Source organism: Xenopus laevis, chromosome 9_10L (assembly GCF_017654675.1).
Source record: "Xenopus laevis strain J_2021 chromosome 9_10L, Xenopus_laevis_v10.1, whole genome shotgun sequence".
Classification (NCBI taxonomy): Eukaryota; Metazoa; Chordata; class Amphibia; order Anura; family Pipidae; genus Xenopus; species Xenopus laevis.
The window spans coordinates 135085046-135098770 of record NC_054387.1 but is presented as its reverse complement, the minus strand read 5'-3'; the positions used below and the strand labels follow the sequence as shown (position 1 = coordinate 135098770).

At 42.8% G+C, this 13725-nt stretch overlaps 2 protein-coding genes across 2 annotated transcripts in view; one reads left to right on the top strand and one right to left on the bottom strand.

Annotated features, from left to right (window-relative positions):
• LOC108703835 (oocyte zinc finger protein XlCOF7.1-like) overlaps positions 1-5291 on the bottom strand; it is a 43720-nt gene extending 38429 nt beyond the window's left edge. Inside the window, exons 1-5 of the mRNA XM_041576353.1 lie at positions 5043-5291; positions 4509-4685; positions 4268-4405; positions 4078-4132; positions 388-2046 (exon numbers count right to left, since the gene is read on the bottom strand). Of these exons, the coding sequence (XP_041432287.1) occupies positions 388-2046; positions 4078-4132; positions 4268-4405; positions 4509-4649 (1993 nt within the window). The 5' untranslated portion in view covers positions 4650-4685; positions 5043-5291. The remainder of the gene's footprint in view (positions 1-387; positions 2047-4077; positions 4133-4267; positions 4406-4508; positions 4686-5042) is intronic.
• A 4736-nt stretch (positions 5292-10027) lies between these two features.
• LOC108703836 (oocyte zinc finger protein XlCOF8.4) lies at positions 10028-13306 on the top strand. The gene is made up of 4 exons (XM_041576594.1): positions 10028-10079; positions 10169-10295; positions 11604-11867; positions 12327-13306. The coding sequence occupies exons 1-4, from the start codon at positions 10047-10049 to the stop codon at positions 13283-13285; spliced, it is 1383 nt and encodes a 460-aa protein (XP_041432528.1). The 5' UTR covers positions 10028-10046; the 3' UTR covers positions 13286-13306.
• The last annotated feature ends 419 nt before the right edge of the window (positions 13307-13725 follow it).

The window sequence follows — 13725 nt, the reverse complement described above, 5'->3', positions numbered from 1 at the left end:
AGCACCATGTAAAAGCAACACCATATATTTCTTATAATTGCCTACAAAATTAGAGTTTTTTCATTTATCCTATTTGTCTCCTTTAAGAATTTGGGAAAAAAAGAATATTGGGATTCTACCAAATACCTAACAAATTCTAAGATATGGTTTGCAAAAGCGAATGTTACCATAAATGCAAACGAATTTCAATATTCTGTTCTGTGGTCACATGACTGAGGTGTGTGTTATGTTTCCAGGGGCTGAAGAGACTCTGAGAATACACAGTGCATTTAATTTACCAAACGAGCGCAGACGTTTATTGGAAAAGTGGCATTTGAACTCGAGAAAAACAAATGAACCGTGTGTTACTGAATAATAATGTCTGACATTCAGATTTGCGAATGTTTTATTGTTCCATTGTGGCTTCAGTCACTTCCTGTGAGGGACAAGCAGAGTAGGAAGTATTTCCCTCTTCCAGGGGAGAAGCCAGATATCCCTTATGACACTTGAGGTGTCTGGTGAGATGCGAGCGCCGTGCAAAGCAGTGGCCACACACAGGACAAGTGAATGGCTTCTCTCCAGTGTGAATTCGGAAATGTCTGTTGAGTTCAAAGCTATTATAGAAACATTTGTCACATTCAGAGCAGGCGAAGGGCTTCTCTCCCGTGTGAATTCGAAGGTGTCTCTTAAGCTGAGAGCCATGTACAAAACACTTCCCGCACTCTGCACAACTATATTTGTCTCCTGTGTGATAACGTTCGTGACTTTTCAGGCCCGAGCGATGAGTAAAGCATTTCCCACATTCGGAACAAGAGAACGGCTTGTCCCCTGTGTGAAGCCGCCAGTGGATTTTAAGGTCCGAGCTGTATGCAAAGTGTTTCCCGCATTCTGTACAAGAAAAGGGTTTTTCCCCAGTGTGGATTCTGTAATGGATTTTCAAGTCTTTGTTGTATAAAAAGGATTTCCCGCATTCGGAACACGAATACGGTTTCTCCCCCGTGTGAATTTTAAAGTGTGTTTTCAGGGCAGAGCGATCGGTAAAGCATTTTCCACACTCAGAGCAAGAAAATTTCTTTTCTAACTCATGACTCCTTTTATGATGTCGAACAGCTCCCCTTTTACTGTCAAACGATCTGTTGCACACGGAGCACTTGTATATGAGCTTCAATGCTGTCGGGGATTGATTAGTAATATTGTATCCTGGCAAGTCATTAGTCTGGCTAAAAGCAGTAAAGGAATCTGCTCCATGCATCTGATCTGAAATTGTAATAATTGTGTAGTCTAAATGATTCTCCTCTTCATGTGAAGTTCCTTCTCCCTTAATAGTGTTCAGTGCAGAATCAGAAGACAAACTGTTATTCAGGCTGCCTCCCATAACAGGAGAAGGCACATCTGATTCCTGTAGCTCATCAGAAACAGTGATGATTCTGTAATCAAAGTGATCTTCCCCCTCAGATGATGTTGGCTCCTCTTTAATAGCATCCAACATATAATTAACCGATGGGATGTCATTTGAGCTGCATCCCATGATAGGAGTAGGTGTATCTGTTCCCTGTTTCTGTTCTTTAAGTGGATTAATGCTGCAATCTGATTGGTTTCTTCCTTCCCATGAAACTGCTTCCTCTTTAATAGCAAGTGATATGTAATCCTCTGCCAAGCTGCATCCCATGATAGGAGTAGGTGTATCTGTTCTCTGTATGTGCTCTGTAAGTGGATTAATCCTGCAATCTGATTGGTTTCCTCCTTCCCATGAAGTTGACTGCTCATTAATACCATTTAATATATAATTATCTGTCAAACTGTTATTCAGTCTGCATCCCATGATAGGTGTAGGTGTATCTTTTCCCTGTATCGGTTCTGTAAATGGATTAATGCTGCAATCTGATTGGTCTCTCTTTTTACATGAAGCCACTTCCTCTTTAATCACATTTGTAGGTGTGTCCCATTGAATCAGAGAATTTTCAGGGTTTGTGAGATTTCCTTGTTCACAAAAATCTGCTTCTTCTACTGCCACAATATTGCTTGGCTCATTATTATACAATGTTGCCTCCAGGCCAGATTCAATATCTGAAAATGATAAAAACAGGACTATAACAGCCAATGGCAATCCCTAAAATATTTTTTTTTTAGTTACATTCTTCCTACCCACAGATAGCAATTACATTTTGGGATTTTACCTTCTTCCCTAAATGATTTTCTCTCTCTCTCTCTCCTGAAACATTTGTGTAAAGATAAAATAGTTTGATCTGTCCAGTGCAAAGTGCATCAGCAGATGAGCAAGTGGAGAAAAACTGCAGCTACTCTTCACTTCCTGATGTTCCGATCACTCAGCCTATCAGCCAACTGAATTAGAATCTGTCTGTTCAGCCTGCATGCTGATTGGTTGGCTACTGAAGAGTACTGACCAGTATGGCAACCTTAGCTCCCCCGATTCTAACTTTACCCCCCAAACAACTCTTCCCTCCACTTTCCCTTCTCCCTATAACAAATACAAATACTTCTAATCATGATCTTACATTCATAGCACAAAGTCCTTTCTCAAAGCCTGCCTAAATGCCCGGCCCATAAATAAACATTATCTATCTATCTTAATATCACACTGCCAGATTATTCTGCGGCACCTACTGAGCTGGGCCTAAAAGACACAGGTGGGTGAATTTAATTCTACCGTCTGAAAGAATCCTCTGCCTTCTTGTTTGCTTAACTTCTTGCATAATTATTTTACAGTCACATGGGCAGTTGTATTTCAACTGAATTGACATTTTGTCAGTACTCCAGTGTGTTATTTATCGGTAGGCTTTTTCAATTTCCTTCCTTATTTGGCTTCTCTCAATTCCATCACAATCATTAACATACTGAAGATCTTATCTCTTTAGAGGGATCCTATAGGCCTCTCAGTTGCTCAGTGATGAATATAAATGTGTTACTCCCAATGGCAACATATTCCTCAACATATTCAACTCTGCAGAATATTTTGTTGTTTAACAAATACATGATAATAATTATATACACATATATATATGCTCCCACCCTTCCCAGCTATAGTCAGGTGATCCGACTGGTGTCTAATAAAAGGGCAGCCAAGTTTGCGAGTTTTACTTTGAAAGCACCAAGTAAGTTGCAGGTAAAACTTAGTCCCTTGTATAATGTATAATGAAGCAATAGAATTCTTAATGAATCAGATGAAAATTGAGCATAGGACTGGCCAGATATGGGATGAGTTTGACGTAGTTGGCCAGCTTAAATATATTGCAATATATGGACAAACAATCCCTGTTTTGTTTAAAGGGTAAGGCATTTTTCAGTAGAAGTATGCACAAAATGTCTCTGTCTTAAATATATTGATAATGGGTTGAGTGCAGAGGACTTGTATTTGACTAGATGTATTTTGTGGTCACAGCCTCATTGCACCCCCACCTAATGGTTTTAAAAATTAATGGTGAGCACAACTTTCCCTTGTTTGTAATATATCTATCTATCTATCTATATATATATCTATCTATATCGATCATAATTACAAATAATCTTCTGTTGCCACTTACACATCTGATACACACACCTTAGATGTCACTCCCAGTGACCCCAAAGCAGGAGCTTATTTTTTGATTCAGGGCTTGGAGGAAAGTTTCGGTTGTATAAAAAACAGATGCACTGCCAAACAGATTCTCAATGTAGGTTGACAAGCCATATAGGGGCTACCAAATGGCCAGTCACAGCCCTTATTTGGCACCCCAAGAACATTTTTAATGCTTGTGTTGCTCCCCAACTCCTTTTATTTCTGAATGTTGCTCACGGGTTCAAAAGGTTGGGGATTCCTGACATAGGGAGTGATATTTTGAGAGAGTTTGCATTGGTTCTCATTTTTTACTATTTGTGGTTTTTGAGTTATTTAGCTTTTTATTTAGCAGCTCTCCCGTTTGCAATTTCAGCAATCTGGTTGCTAGGGCCCAAACTGCCCTGGCAACCATGCACTGATTTGAATAAGAGACTGGCATATGAACAGTAAGAGGTCCTGCACAGAAAGAGGAGTAATAAAATAGAACAATACATTTGTAGCCTTACAGAACATGTTTTTTTTTAGGTGGGGTCAGCACTTACTTATTGAGAGGAACTGCTGGGGTTCCACCTTCTTTCCTTTTATATAGTCCCACTCCTATAAGAAAAAAATAGATGGAAACATGATGAGTCCTTATGGCAACCTGTCACACACAATGTTCCAGTCATCCCCCAGCCAGAGAAAGGGATTATCATCCACTGTTACTAAACAATAAGGGGCCGCTGTACCCACCTCTCCAGTCAGCAGCTGGATGATGTTGGACATGAGTTCCAGGATCTTCTTGTCATTCTTGTTATTTTCCTTCTGTATGACGGAGCCAGGGGCATGCAGGGCCCCCCCATCATCTGACATCTTCCTAGGGATGTAGTGCTAAATATTGAAAGGAAGAGAGAATGGTGTTTGAGCTGCAGAGAGACCCCCTTTGTACAGACAGACAGTCTCTTGTCAGTGTGCCAGTCACAGTGCCCCTCACCTCTCCAGTCAGCAGATAGATCATCTCCAGTGTCAGATTCACCATTCTCTCCTTCTTCCCCCGCTCCTCCTCCTCCTCATTTTTATCCTTCTTCTTCTTCCCCTTCATCCCTGTGTCACTCGCTTCCTCCCACATTCCCATTGGCTCCTTGTGGGAGGGACTGACCTGGAAGTGACCCTGGAATTAAGCACTTACACATTTCTATACAGGATTATTCCCAGCAATATCCCCCAATAGAATTACAGGGGCCGAGATCCATAGAATCCCTCCCTAGGGCTGGTGTCTCTACAGCAGGAGAGTCTTTCCTTTATTTTGTTGATGAGCTGAATGTACAAAACACAAGAGACACAAATGTCTGTGTATAAGGCACAACTTGCAGGTAGTCAGACTAAACTCCCAGGCCTCACCAGTGTCCTTAGTCACATAACCATTAGGGCACAACAACAATGTTTAAAACTGTCACACAGATATCAGTCCCCAGTGCACGGCCAACCAAACCTGATAGTGTCAGCACAGACTCTGCCCCTTACTCACCTATTCCTGCTTCCCAGGGGTAGAAGAGCTGTGTTGCCTGGAGATATGCAGGAGACAGCGGAACCCACTCGTTCATTGATAAAGAGGGGAAGGAGCGAGATACAGACGGTCACTTATAGCCAGTGAGCTCCCCTTGTCACCCAAACATGATCGCCTTAAATCAGACTCTGCCAATTTTTTGCGTCACGCTTCCTGTTTCCTGTTTTGGGAGAGTTTGCCAGTAGCTTTGCAGGAAGTGACGAACATATCAGCTTGGTAGGCGGGGTCGGGCAGAGTGAGCCAGGATTGGTTAGTGTGTCCTGTCAGCCAAATGGGAAATGCCGCTGGATTTGTGCGTGTGATGCATAGCGGGGAGGGGCCAAAGAGTTAGGGATTGAGGGTAAATGTGCTGAAGTTTTATAAGAGTAAAATTCTCTTTTCTTCTTGTTTCATATGCTCAATAGCAACACCATATGCACCGTCTTTGGTCATTGTCATTAAGAGCAAATGATTAACCCACGTGCAGTCAGTAAATGTCCTCCTTCCCTCAGGTGCAGCAGTGGCAGCACAATGAATTGACTCTCATATATATCACTGCATTCCTGTATCCCCAAGAGACTATCCCCAGAAATACATTGCAATCCCCTATAGACTCCACTGGCTCAGCTCTCCCACAATACAAAGCAGCTGGGGAATGGGGACCAGTGTTGTGGTTTAGAAGACTGTCAAGCAATTCAGCTTTCATTTTGCAGGTGACAGAATAACTAGGGGTCATTATGGAGCCAAGGGGCACTTGCAACTCATTTGGTAGTTTATATATTTATATACGGGGCAGGAGAGATAAACTGGAGCTGATGGTTATATAACACCCTCTTGGCGACCCCCCTGCTGGCAAGGTCGTAGCATCTCACCAACTCTGCTCCTGAATCCCCTTTGCAAGGTAAAAGGCTACTGGAAAATTCTTCTCATGGCAGTGCCTCCACCTAATGGGATCCGGTAATAGACCTGCGGGTGGCCTCATTAAGAAAAACATTCACACACTTAGTACTGTATAACAAATAACTTTATATATAGAGAAAGTGCAGTTTGAAGGGTAAGTAAAACTGTCATAGTACACATATGCATTTCAAATAGCATGGCCCACTACCATGGGGATCCTGTGACAGTCCAGTCATGGCACTTCCCTACCAGGCAAAGTCCTGCACTACTTGGCAGATACAGAGTCTCCGTCCCTTATCCCCAATGAGCACAATTGGTCCCAGGTAGCGCTATTGCCAAAATACCTCTCCGCTGGATCCTTTCCTTTTCTACCCTCCCACAGGCCACTCACCCGGGGGCTCACACAGAGCTGGAACAGGCTTCCACAAAGGCTCCAGGCTCTCCTAGCCGAACCCACAACTTGCTTGATCCAAATGACAATGGCTCCCAGCACTGTCCATAGCGCTGGCACACAGTTGCTTAATCCATAGCTGAACTGTAGCTCCCAGCACAGTTTATAACGCGAGCACTCCAAATCCAGATTTGGAATTAGGGAGCTCTAGTCCCTCCTGGTGTAACTCCCAGGCATGGGGCTGCCGCACCCCAGCCACTGCTGAAATGACTCTCTCCTCAGTGAAGTAGTATCCAGCAGTAAGACAGTAAGATCAGTACAGACACAAGGGCTCCTGCCCCTGCCAGAACCCTAGGAGACCCCATAGCTCAAGTCCAAACAGAGGACTTCCACACCATGTGGTTTAGACAGTAGGGAATTAACCCTATGGGTCCCTACAGTTACATCTTTCATTGGCAAATTGCTGAGAACAAGAAAAACAAAAAAAAAAAACACTTGATAAGTTATTAGACTCACTCTAAATAAGAGAGATGCCTGGATAAATGGAGGAATCAGAACAAGCATATTGGAAACCCTCTGTGCTAGAATGGAGTTGCGTTACTGAAACAACCAACATCCTTCAGGTCTGGAAATCTGCTGTGGCCTTTCACATCCTCCGTTATTCCGTGTTTATTAAGCCTAACTCGTCTCTGTAATAAAACCAAAAGCTGCAGAGAATATGAAAACAGAAACTGAAGGAGCTGAGCAAATAGCAGCGAAATGAGAGAGGGGGGAGAAGAAGGAAGTAAAAAGACACAAGATGATGTGAAAGGGTAATAGGGTTGCAAAAAAGTAAAATAAATGAAGTGAGGGTATTTCACACACCACGGGGAGCAAGTGCCAGAGTCCCCTCCTTAGTTCTCCCTTATACAGTAGGCATTGCTGGGATGTCTCTGCACTGACACTAGTAGAATTTTGTGGGTCTTCAATAAAACAGTAAAAAATGCAACTTTTCTAAGCACTTTCCTTCTCTATTCAGAGAACTATATTGCACTGGTATGTGTTTTTTTTGGCTTTGTTTTGGCTTAGCATTGCAGCCTATGTTTGCCTGTGTAAATGCCGGGCTGTGATAGCAGGAGATTTAGATGACACCTTGGTATTTACACTGCACCACATACAGTTAGTGATGGGTGAGGTTGGATCATTTTGCTTCACTGAAAAATTTGCGAATTTCCAGCAAAATTCATGAAACAGCTAAAAATTCACGAAACGCATTGAAGTCAACGGGAGTCAAAACTATTTTGACGCGCGTCAATTTCGACCCCTGCATCAATTTTTGTATGCGAGCCTATTTTGTCCAGATGCATTAAAGTCAATGGGCTTTCAAATAATTTTGACACGCGACAATTTTTATGAGAACAACTATTCTGACGCAGCACATTTTTCACCACCAAAATTTCACCGCAGTTTTGCAAATTTATTCGCCCGCAGCGAAACGCAGAATTTCACCACGAATTTTCACCTGCCGAATTTATTCACCCATCACCAAATACAGTAGGTGCCTCTCTTGAGCTGGTTCTAAAATTGTAATAATAGTGTAAGCTTGGTTTCCTCCTTCCCATTGGCTGGTGGGGGCTGTTTCACTGGAAAACAGGGTTTGGAAGATTTACGTCTGAACAAAAATCTGCTCTTTGAGTCTCAATGTTGCTTGGCTCATTATTTTTACATGATGTTCTTTGCAGGTCATTTGTTATAACTCTCTTATTAGTGTCTGAGTGGCCAACCAGGAAAACCCCCAGTGGGCCCAGGTGTCAGTGGGTCCCTGATGCTGCTCAACATTTGACCTATTTAATGGTCTTTCCCTATTTCTCTGACAGGGGGTGGGCCCCTGGTCAAAGGTTTATTTGATGGGCCCCTGGTGTAAGGTTTTTTGGTGGGCCCCTGGTCGAAGGTTTATTTGATGGGCCCCTGGTCTAAGGTTTTTTGGTGGGCCCCTGTTCTAAGGTATCTGGGTGGGCCCCTAGTCTAAGGTTTTTTGATGGGCCCCATGTCTAAGGCATGTGGGTGGGCCCCTGGTGTCCACACTGATTATTTTCATATTCACTTTATGGAAAATAATAGAAGCAGGGAATAAAATAAACATCCAGTGTCTGATGGAGGCGCCCGGGTTGGGAGAGATCCCCCTCCATTCTGCTTTGCTAAATTCCCAAATTCTGCAGGTATCACCCCGACATTTACTCCCTCTTCTCCTTACAACGAGTTCTATTCACTATACAGACACTGTTGTTTATGATGTAGACAAGTAAATCATTATAAACAGCACAACTTTATTGACTAGCTCATGTAGACTGAACCAAATGGTAAATGTTCTATGATAAGGACGGAGAGTCGTTAATCTAAGGCAGAGTCACTGGCTCCAGTCAGTTACAGTTCAAGTCATGTATCTAAAGCTCAATGCGACTGATGTAATTCCCTGTGTGGAACAGACTGAGCTCTTTGTAGTGATGTAAACACGCTCACTGATTGGCTGACAGTAGAGGGGCAAGTATACTCTACACCAGGGATCCCCAACCTTTTGAACCCGTGAGCAACATTCAGAAGTAAAAGGATTTGGGGAGCAACACAAGCATGAAAAATGTTCTTGGGGTGCCAAATAAGGGCTGTGATTGGCTATTTGGTAGCCCCCTATGTGGACTGGCTGCCTACAAGAGGCTCTACTTGGCACTATACTTAGTTTTTATGCAATTAAAACTTGCCTCCAAGCCTGGAATTCAAAAATAATCACCTGCTTTGAGGCCACTGGGAGCAACATCCAAGGGGTTGGAGAGCAACATGTTGCTCAGGAGCTACTGGTTGGGGATCACTGCTCTACACTTACAAAAGCTCTTTGACATTTGCTCTCGGTCCCTAACTTCCTCTTTCACTCGTCTATTAGCCAATGAGGGCCTGGTCCCGCCTTCTTGTGTCCCGCCCCTTCTGCAAAGCTTCAAGCAGCGCAGCGATTCTTCTCTGGGAAACAGAAGCAGGTCAGTAAGATAAAGAGATTCAGATTTTGGGATATAATGAGATCAGCTGCATCAGTTCCCTCCTCACATGTCTTCCTCTAGTAACATTAATATGCCAACTGCAAACCCAACCTTCTCCCCATTCTCTTCCTCCTTTATCTTCTAACTCTTTCCTTCCTGCCCCAGAGTCACATGGGCACAATCATCCCCAGTCTGACCTCTCAGAAGCAGGGAAATGGCCCGATAGGGGAGATTAATTGGGGGATATTGCTGGGAATAATCCTGTATAGATATAGAAATGTGTAAGTGCTTAATTCCAGGGTCACTTCCAGGTCAGTCCCTCCCACAAGGAGCCAATGGGAATGTGGGAGGAAACGAGTGACACAGGGATGAAGGGGAAGAAGAAGAAGAAGAAGGATAAAAATGAGGAGGAGGAGGAGCGGGGGAAGAAGGAGAGAATGGTGAATCTGACACTGGAGATGATCTATCTGCTGACTGGAGAGGTGAGGGGCACTGTGACTGGCACACTGACAAGAGACTGTCTGTCTGTACAAAGGGGGTCTCTCTGCAGCTCAAACACCATTCTCTCTTCCTTTCAATATTTAGCACTACATCCCTAGGAAGAAGTCAGATGATGGGGGGGCCCTGCATGCCCCTGGCTCCGTCATACAGAAGGAAAATAACAAGAATGACAAGAAGATCCTGGAACTCATGTCCAACATCATCCAGCTGCTGACTGGAGAGGTGGGTACAGCGGCCCCTTATTGTTTAGTAACAGTGGATGATAATCCCTTTCTCTGGCTGGGGGATGACTGGAACATTGTGTGTGACAGGTTGCCATAAGGACTCATCATGTTTCCATCTATTTTTCCTTGGACGAGTGGGACTATATAAAAGGAAACAAGGACCTTTACAGCGAAGGGATAAAGGAGGAGGAGCCCCAGCAGCTCCGCCCACTGGGTGAGTAATGTGTGCAGGGCGCAGAATATCAAAACATCTTGCTTAATTAAACTTTTTAAAATGAGCACTACAGGGCTGTCTAGCAATAAACCCAACTATCCTTCGCATAGAGAATATCAGAACCATGTGTAACAGGACTTATTATCTTTTTTATTATTATTAATAATAATCATCATCAGTACGAGGATAGTCTGGTCAAGGTATTGGCCTGTGCAGCATAAATGCCATGGCCCATAATGGGTGCCAGTGTGATCCATCTGAATTGACTCTAAAGCACAATAAAGCCTGTTGAGTAAAAGAGGTGGTAGAGAGAGAATAAAAGCTTAGTTTAAGCAGATAACTGTATTGTGTTCTGGCTTGATTTAAAGGAGACGCTTTGTGTAAAAAATAAGAATGTACCAGTACATTATACTCATTTAGATATAGAAGAATTGTGCTTAAAAAAGTAGTGTTTCAGGCTGATTTATTGAATATTTCTGCAAAAACCCTAATAATCCCTCCCTTCTCTTCCACTTGCTGCTCCCTGAATTCCCAGGCTGTGCACTCAGCTCACTGCACTGTAGGACAGGAACCAATCAGCAGCTAGCAGGACCTGATAGGGAACTGAAGCCTGTCTGTGCTTGTGTGACTGCAGGGCTGTGATTGGCTGTCCCCCTCCTACTGTGCTTCTGGCAGGGACCATTAGGACACGCCCACCCCTCATTTGAAACACAGACAGGGACCAGAGAACATCTATAGGGAGCTCCAATAAAGGGGCTATTTTTAAAGATAATATTAATGTTTAGCACCATGTAAAAGCAACACCATATATTACTTATAATTGCCTACAAAATTAAGGTTTTTTCATTTATCCTATATGTCTCCTTTGACTTTTATAACATAGAAAAAACGACCACTAGTCAGAAATGGAAATTCTGAGATAAAATGGAAGATAGTTAAAGTATCTGCTGTTTTAAAAAGGCTGATCATGTAAGAGCAGCACAGAGAGAAAGTGCATTTAGCAGTTCAGACCCCAAAGAAAAGAGATTATGAAAAGCAGGAGGCAGTCAGCAGAAGGAAAGGTAGTTTGGGGGTGGCGAGATCCCCAGTAGGAATTTTCATGTCCAGTGGACAGTCTGGTGGGAGAAAGACAACAAATTCAGTCCTTAAATCCATAATATTTTGTTCATAATTTATCATACCTAAATATATATATTCACAGATTATGAAGTGAATGTAAGAGTAATGTGACAGTTCATTAGAAAACAGCATTTTTCTGTTAACAAAAATACATCAGTTTGACCAGTCATGTTTTTGTATCTTTGCCAGACTGTGAATATGAAGATAAAAAAGATATCACAGCTGATCTGGGAGGAACATTATGTTCTAATAATGAGACAAGCAAGATTGGGGCTGAAGGAACAGATTTTTGTGTCAACGGAAATCCCACAAACCCTGACATTTCTCCAGTGGAACAGCCCCCACCAGCCAATGGGATTAAAGAGGAAGTGGCTTTATTTGAAAAGAGAAACCAATCAGATTGCAGCATTAATCCACTTACAGAACAGCTACAGGGAACAGATACACCTACTCCTATCATGGGATACAGCCTGAATAACAACTTGTCAGATAATTATATATCAGATAATATAAAAGGTGACATGGCTTTATGTGAAGATAAACATCTGTCTGATAACAGGATTATTACTGCTTTAAAAACTGTACAGGAAACAGACACAGCTTCTCTTATCATGGGATGCAGCCCTAATAACTCCATGTCGGCTGATTATATATCTGTTATGTTTGATGAGGAGCTAGTTAGATGGGAAGCAAGAAACCAATCAGATTGCAGCATTAATCCACTCACTGAACAGATACAGGGAACAGATACACCTACTCCTATCATGGGATACAGCCTGAATAACAATTTGTCAGCTAATTATATATTAAATGAGATTAATGAGCAGTCAGCATCATGGGAAGGAGGAAACCAATCAGATTGTAGCATTAATCCACTTACAGAACAGATACAGGGGACAGATACACCTACTCCTATCATGGGATACAGCCTGAATAACAACTTGGCAGCTAATTATATATCAGATGGGATTAAAGAGGAAGTGACTTCATGGGAAGAGGGAAACCAATCAGATTACAGCATTAATCCTTTTACAGAACAGACACAAACAATCGCTGATATAAATTATCCTTGTGCGAAATGGGGGAAATCTTTTCCACAGGGATCAAAGATCACTTTGAATGAGAGAAATCACTCAAATGAGAAGTTATTTTCTTGTTCTGTGTGTGGGAAATGTTTTGCCCTTAAAACAGAGCTAACTATTCATTGCAGAAGCCACTCGGGAGAGAAACCCTTTCATTGCACTGAATGTGGCAAATATTTTTCACATCGCTCAAACCTTAGGAGACACCAAAGATATCACACAGGGGACAAACCATTCACTTGCTTCGAATGTGGAACATGTTTTGTTAATTATTCCTGGCTAATGCTACATATCAGAATGCACACAGGGGAGAGACCATTTTCTTGTTCTGAGTGTGGCAAACGTTTTGCGCGGCGCTCAGTTCTGGAGGCGCATCAGAAAATCCACACAGGGGAGAGACCATTTTCTTGTTCTGAGTGTGGGAAAGGTTTCATAAAGCAATGCGACCTTGCTAGACATTACAGGACTCACACGGGGGAGAAGCCGTTCCCATGTCCTGAATGTGGAAAGTGCTTTACGCAGAGCATGCAGCTTATTCGCCATCGCAGGACTCATACGGGGGAGAAACCATTCGCTTGTTCTGAATGTGGGAAATGTTTTGCACAAAACTCACACCTTACTCAGCATCGTTTAGGTCACACAGGAGAGAAGCCGTTTTCCTGCTCAGAATGTGGGAAATGCTTTTCTCGACGCTCTCACCTTGTTGCACATCTCAAGAGTCACTTGGGAACTGAGCCACTAAATGCCAGTAATACTGCAATGGAAATCACTCCTTACTGCCACTCATAAATAATAAATGTGTCTATTTCATGCCATGGGTTTTCCAGTTTATGTGTGCTGTCAATTACTCTTTCCAATTACGTTAGAGGACATTATAGACAGATAGCGGGGGATCTTTTTCCCATAAAAAGGATGAATGCACCAGAGCCCCCCCCCTCTAGAATAGAGGAACAGAATTTTCATTTAAAGGAACAGAGTAGGGGGTTCTGAAGTTGGTTAATGCACTGCTGGGCAATGTTGTAAGTGCAGATTCTGTTAAAGGAGAATTAAACCCCCCATTGTGATAAGTCCTCATTGGCCTCCCCCCCTGCAAAATCTTATGCCTGAATTCTGTCCCCTCTAGAAATAGCGACTGCAAATGCAGAGTGAGCACAGCGGAGCTCACGGGCGCCATCTTCTTCTTTTCGGTAGGAGGGGCCAATGGAGTCTTAACACAATGTGGGGTTTAC

Bases quoted from the DNA above. Each gene is read 5' to 3' on its own strand.
- LOC108703836 (XM_041576594.1), top strand. From the start codon at position 10,047: ATGTCCAACATCATCCAGCTGCTGACTGGAGAG. The intron at 10,080-10,168 runs GTGGGTACAGCG...TGTGTGTGACAG, and splicing joins TCCAGCTGCTGACTGGAGAG to GTTGCCATAAGGACTCATCA. The intron at 11,868-12,326 runs CTATCATGGGAT...ATACACCTACTC, and splicing joins GGGAACAGATACACCTACTC to CTATCATGGGATACAGCCTG.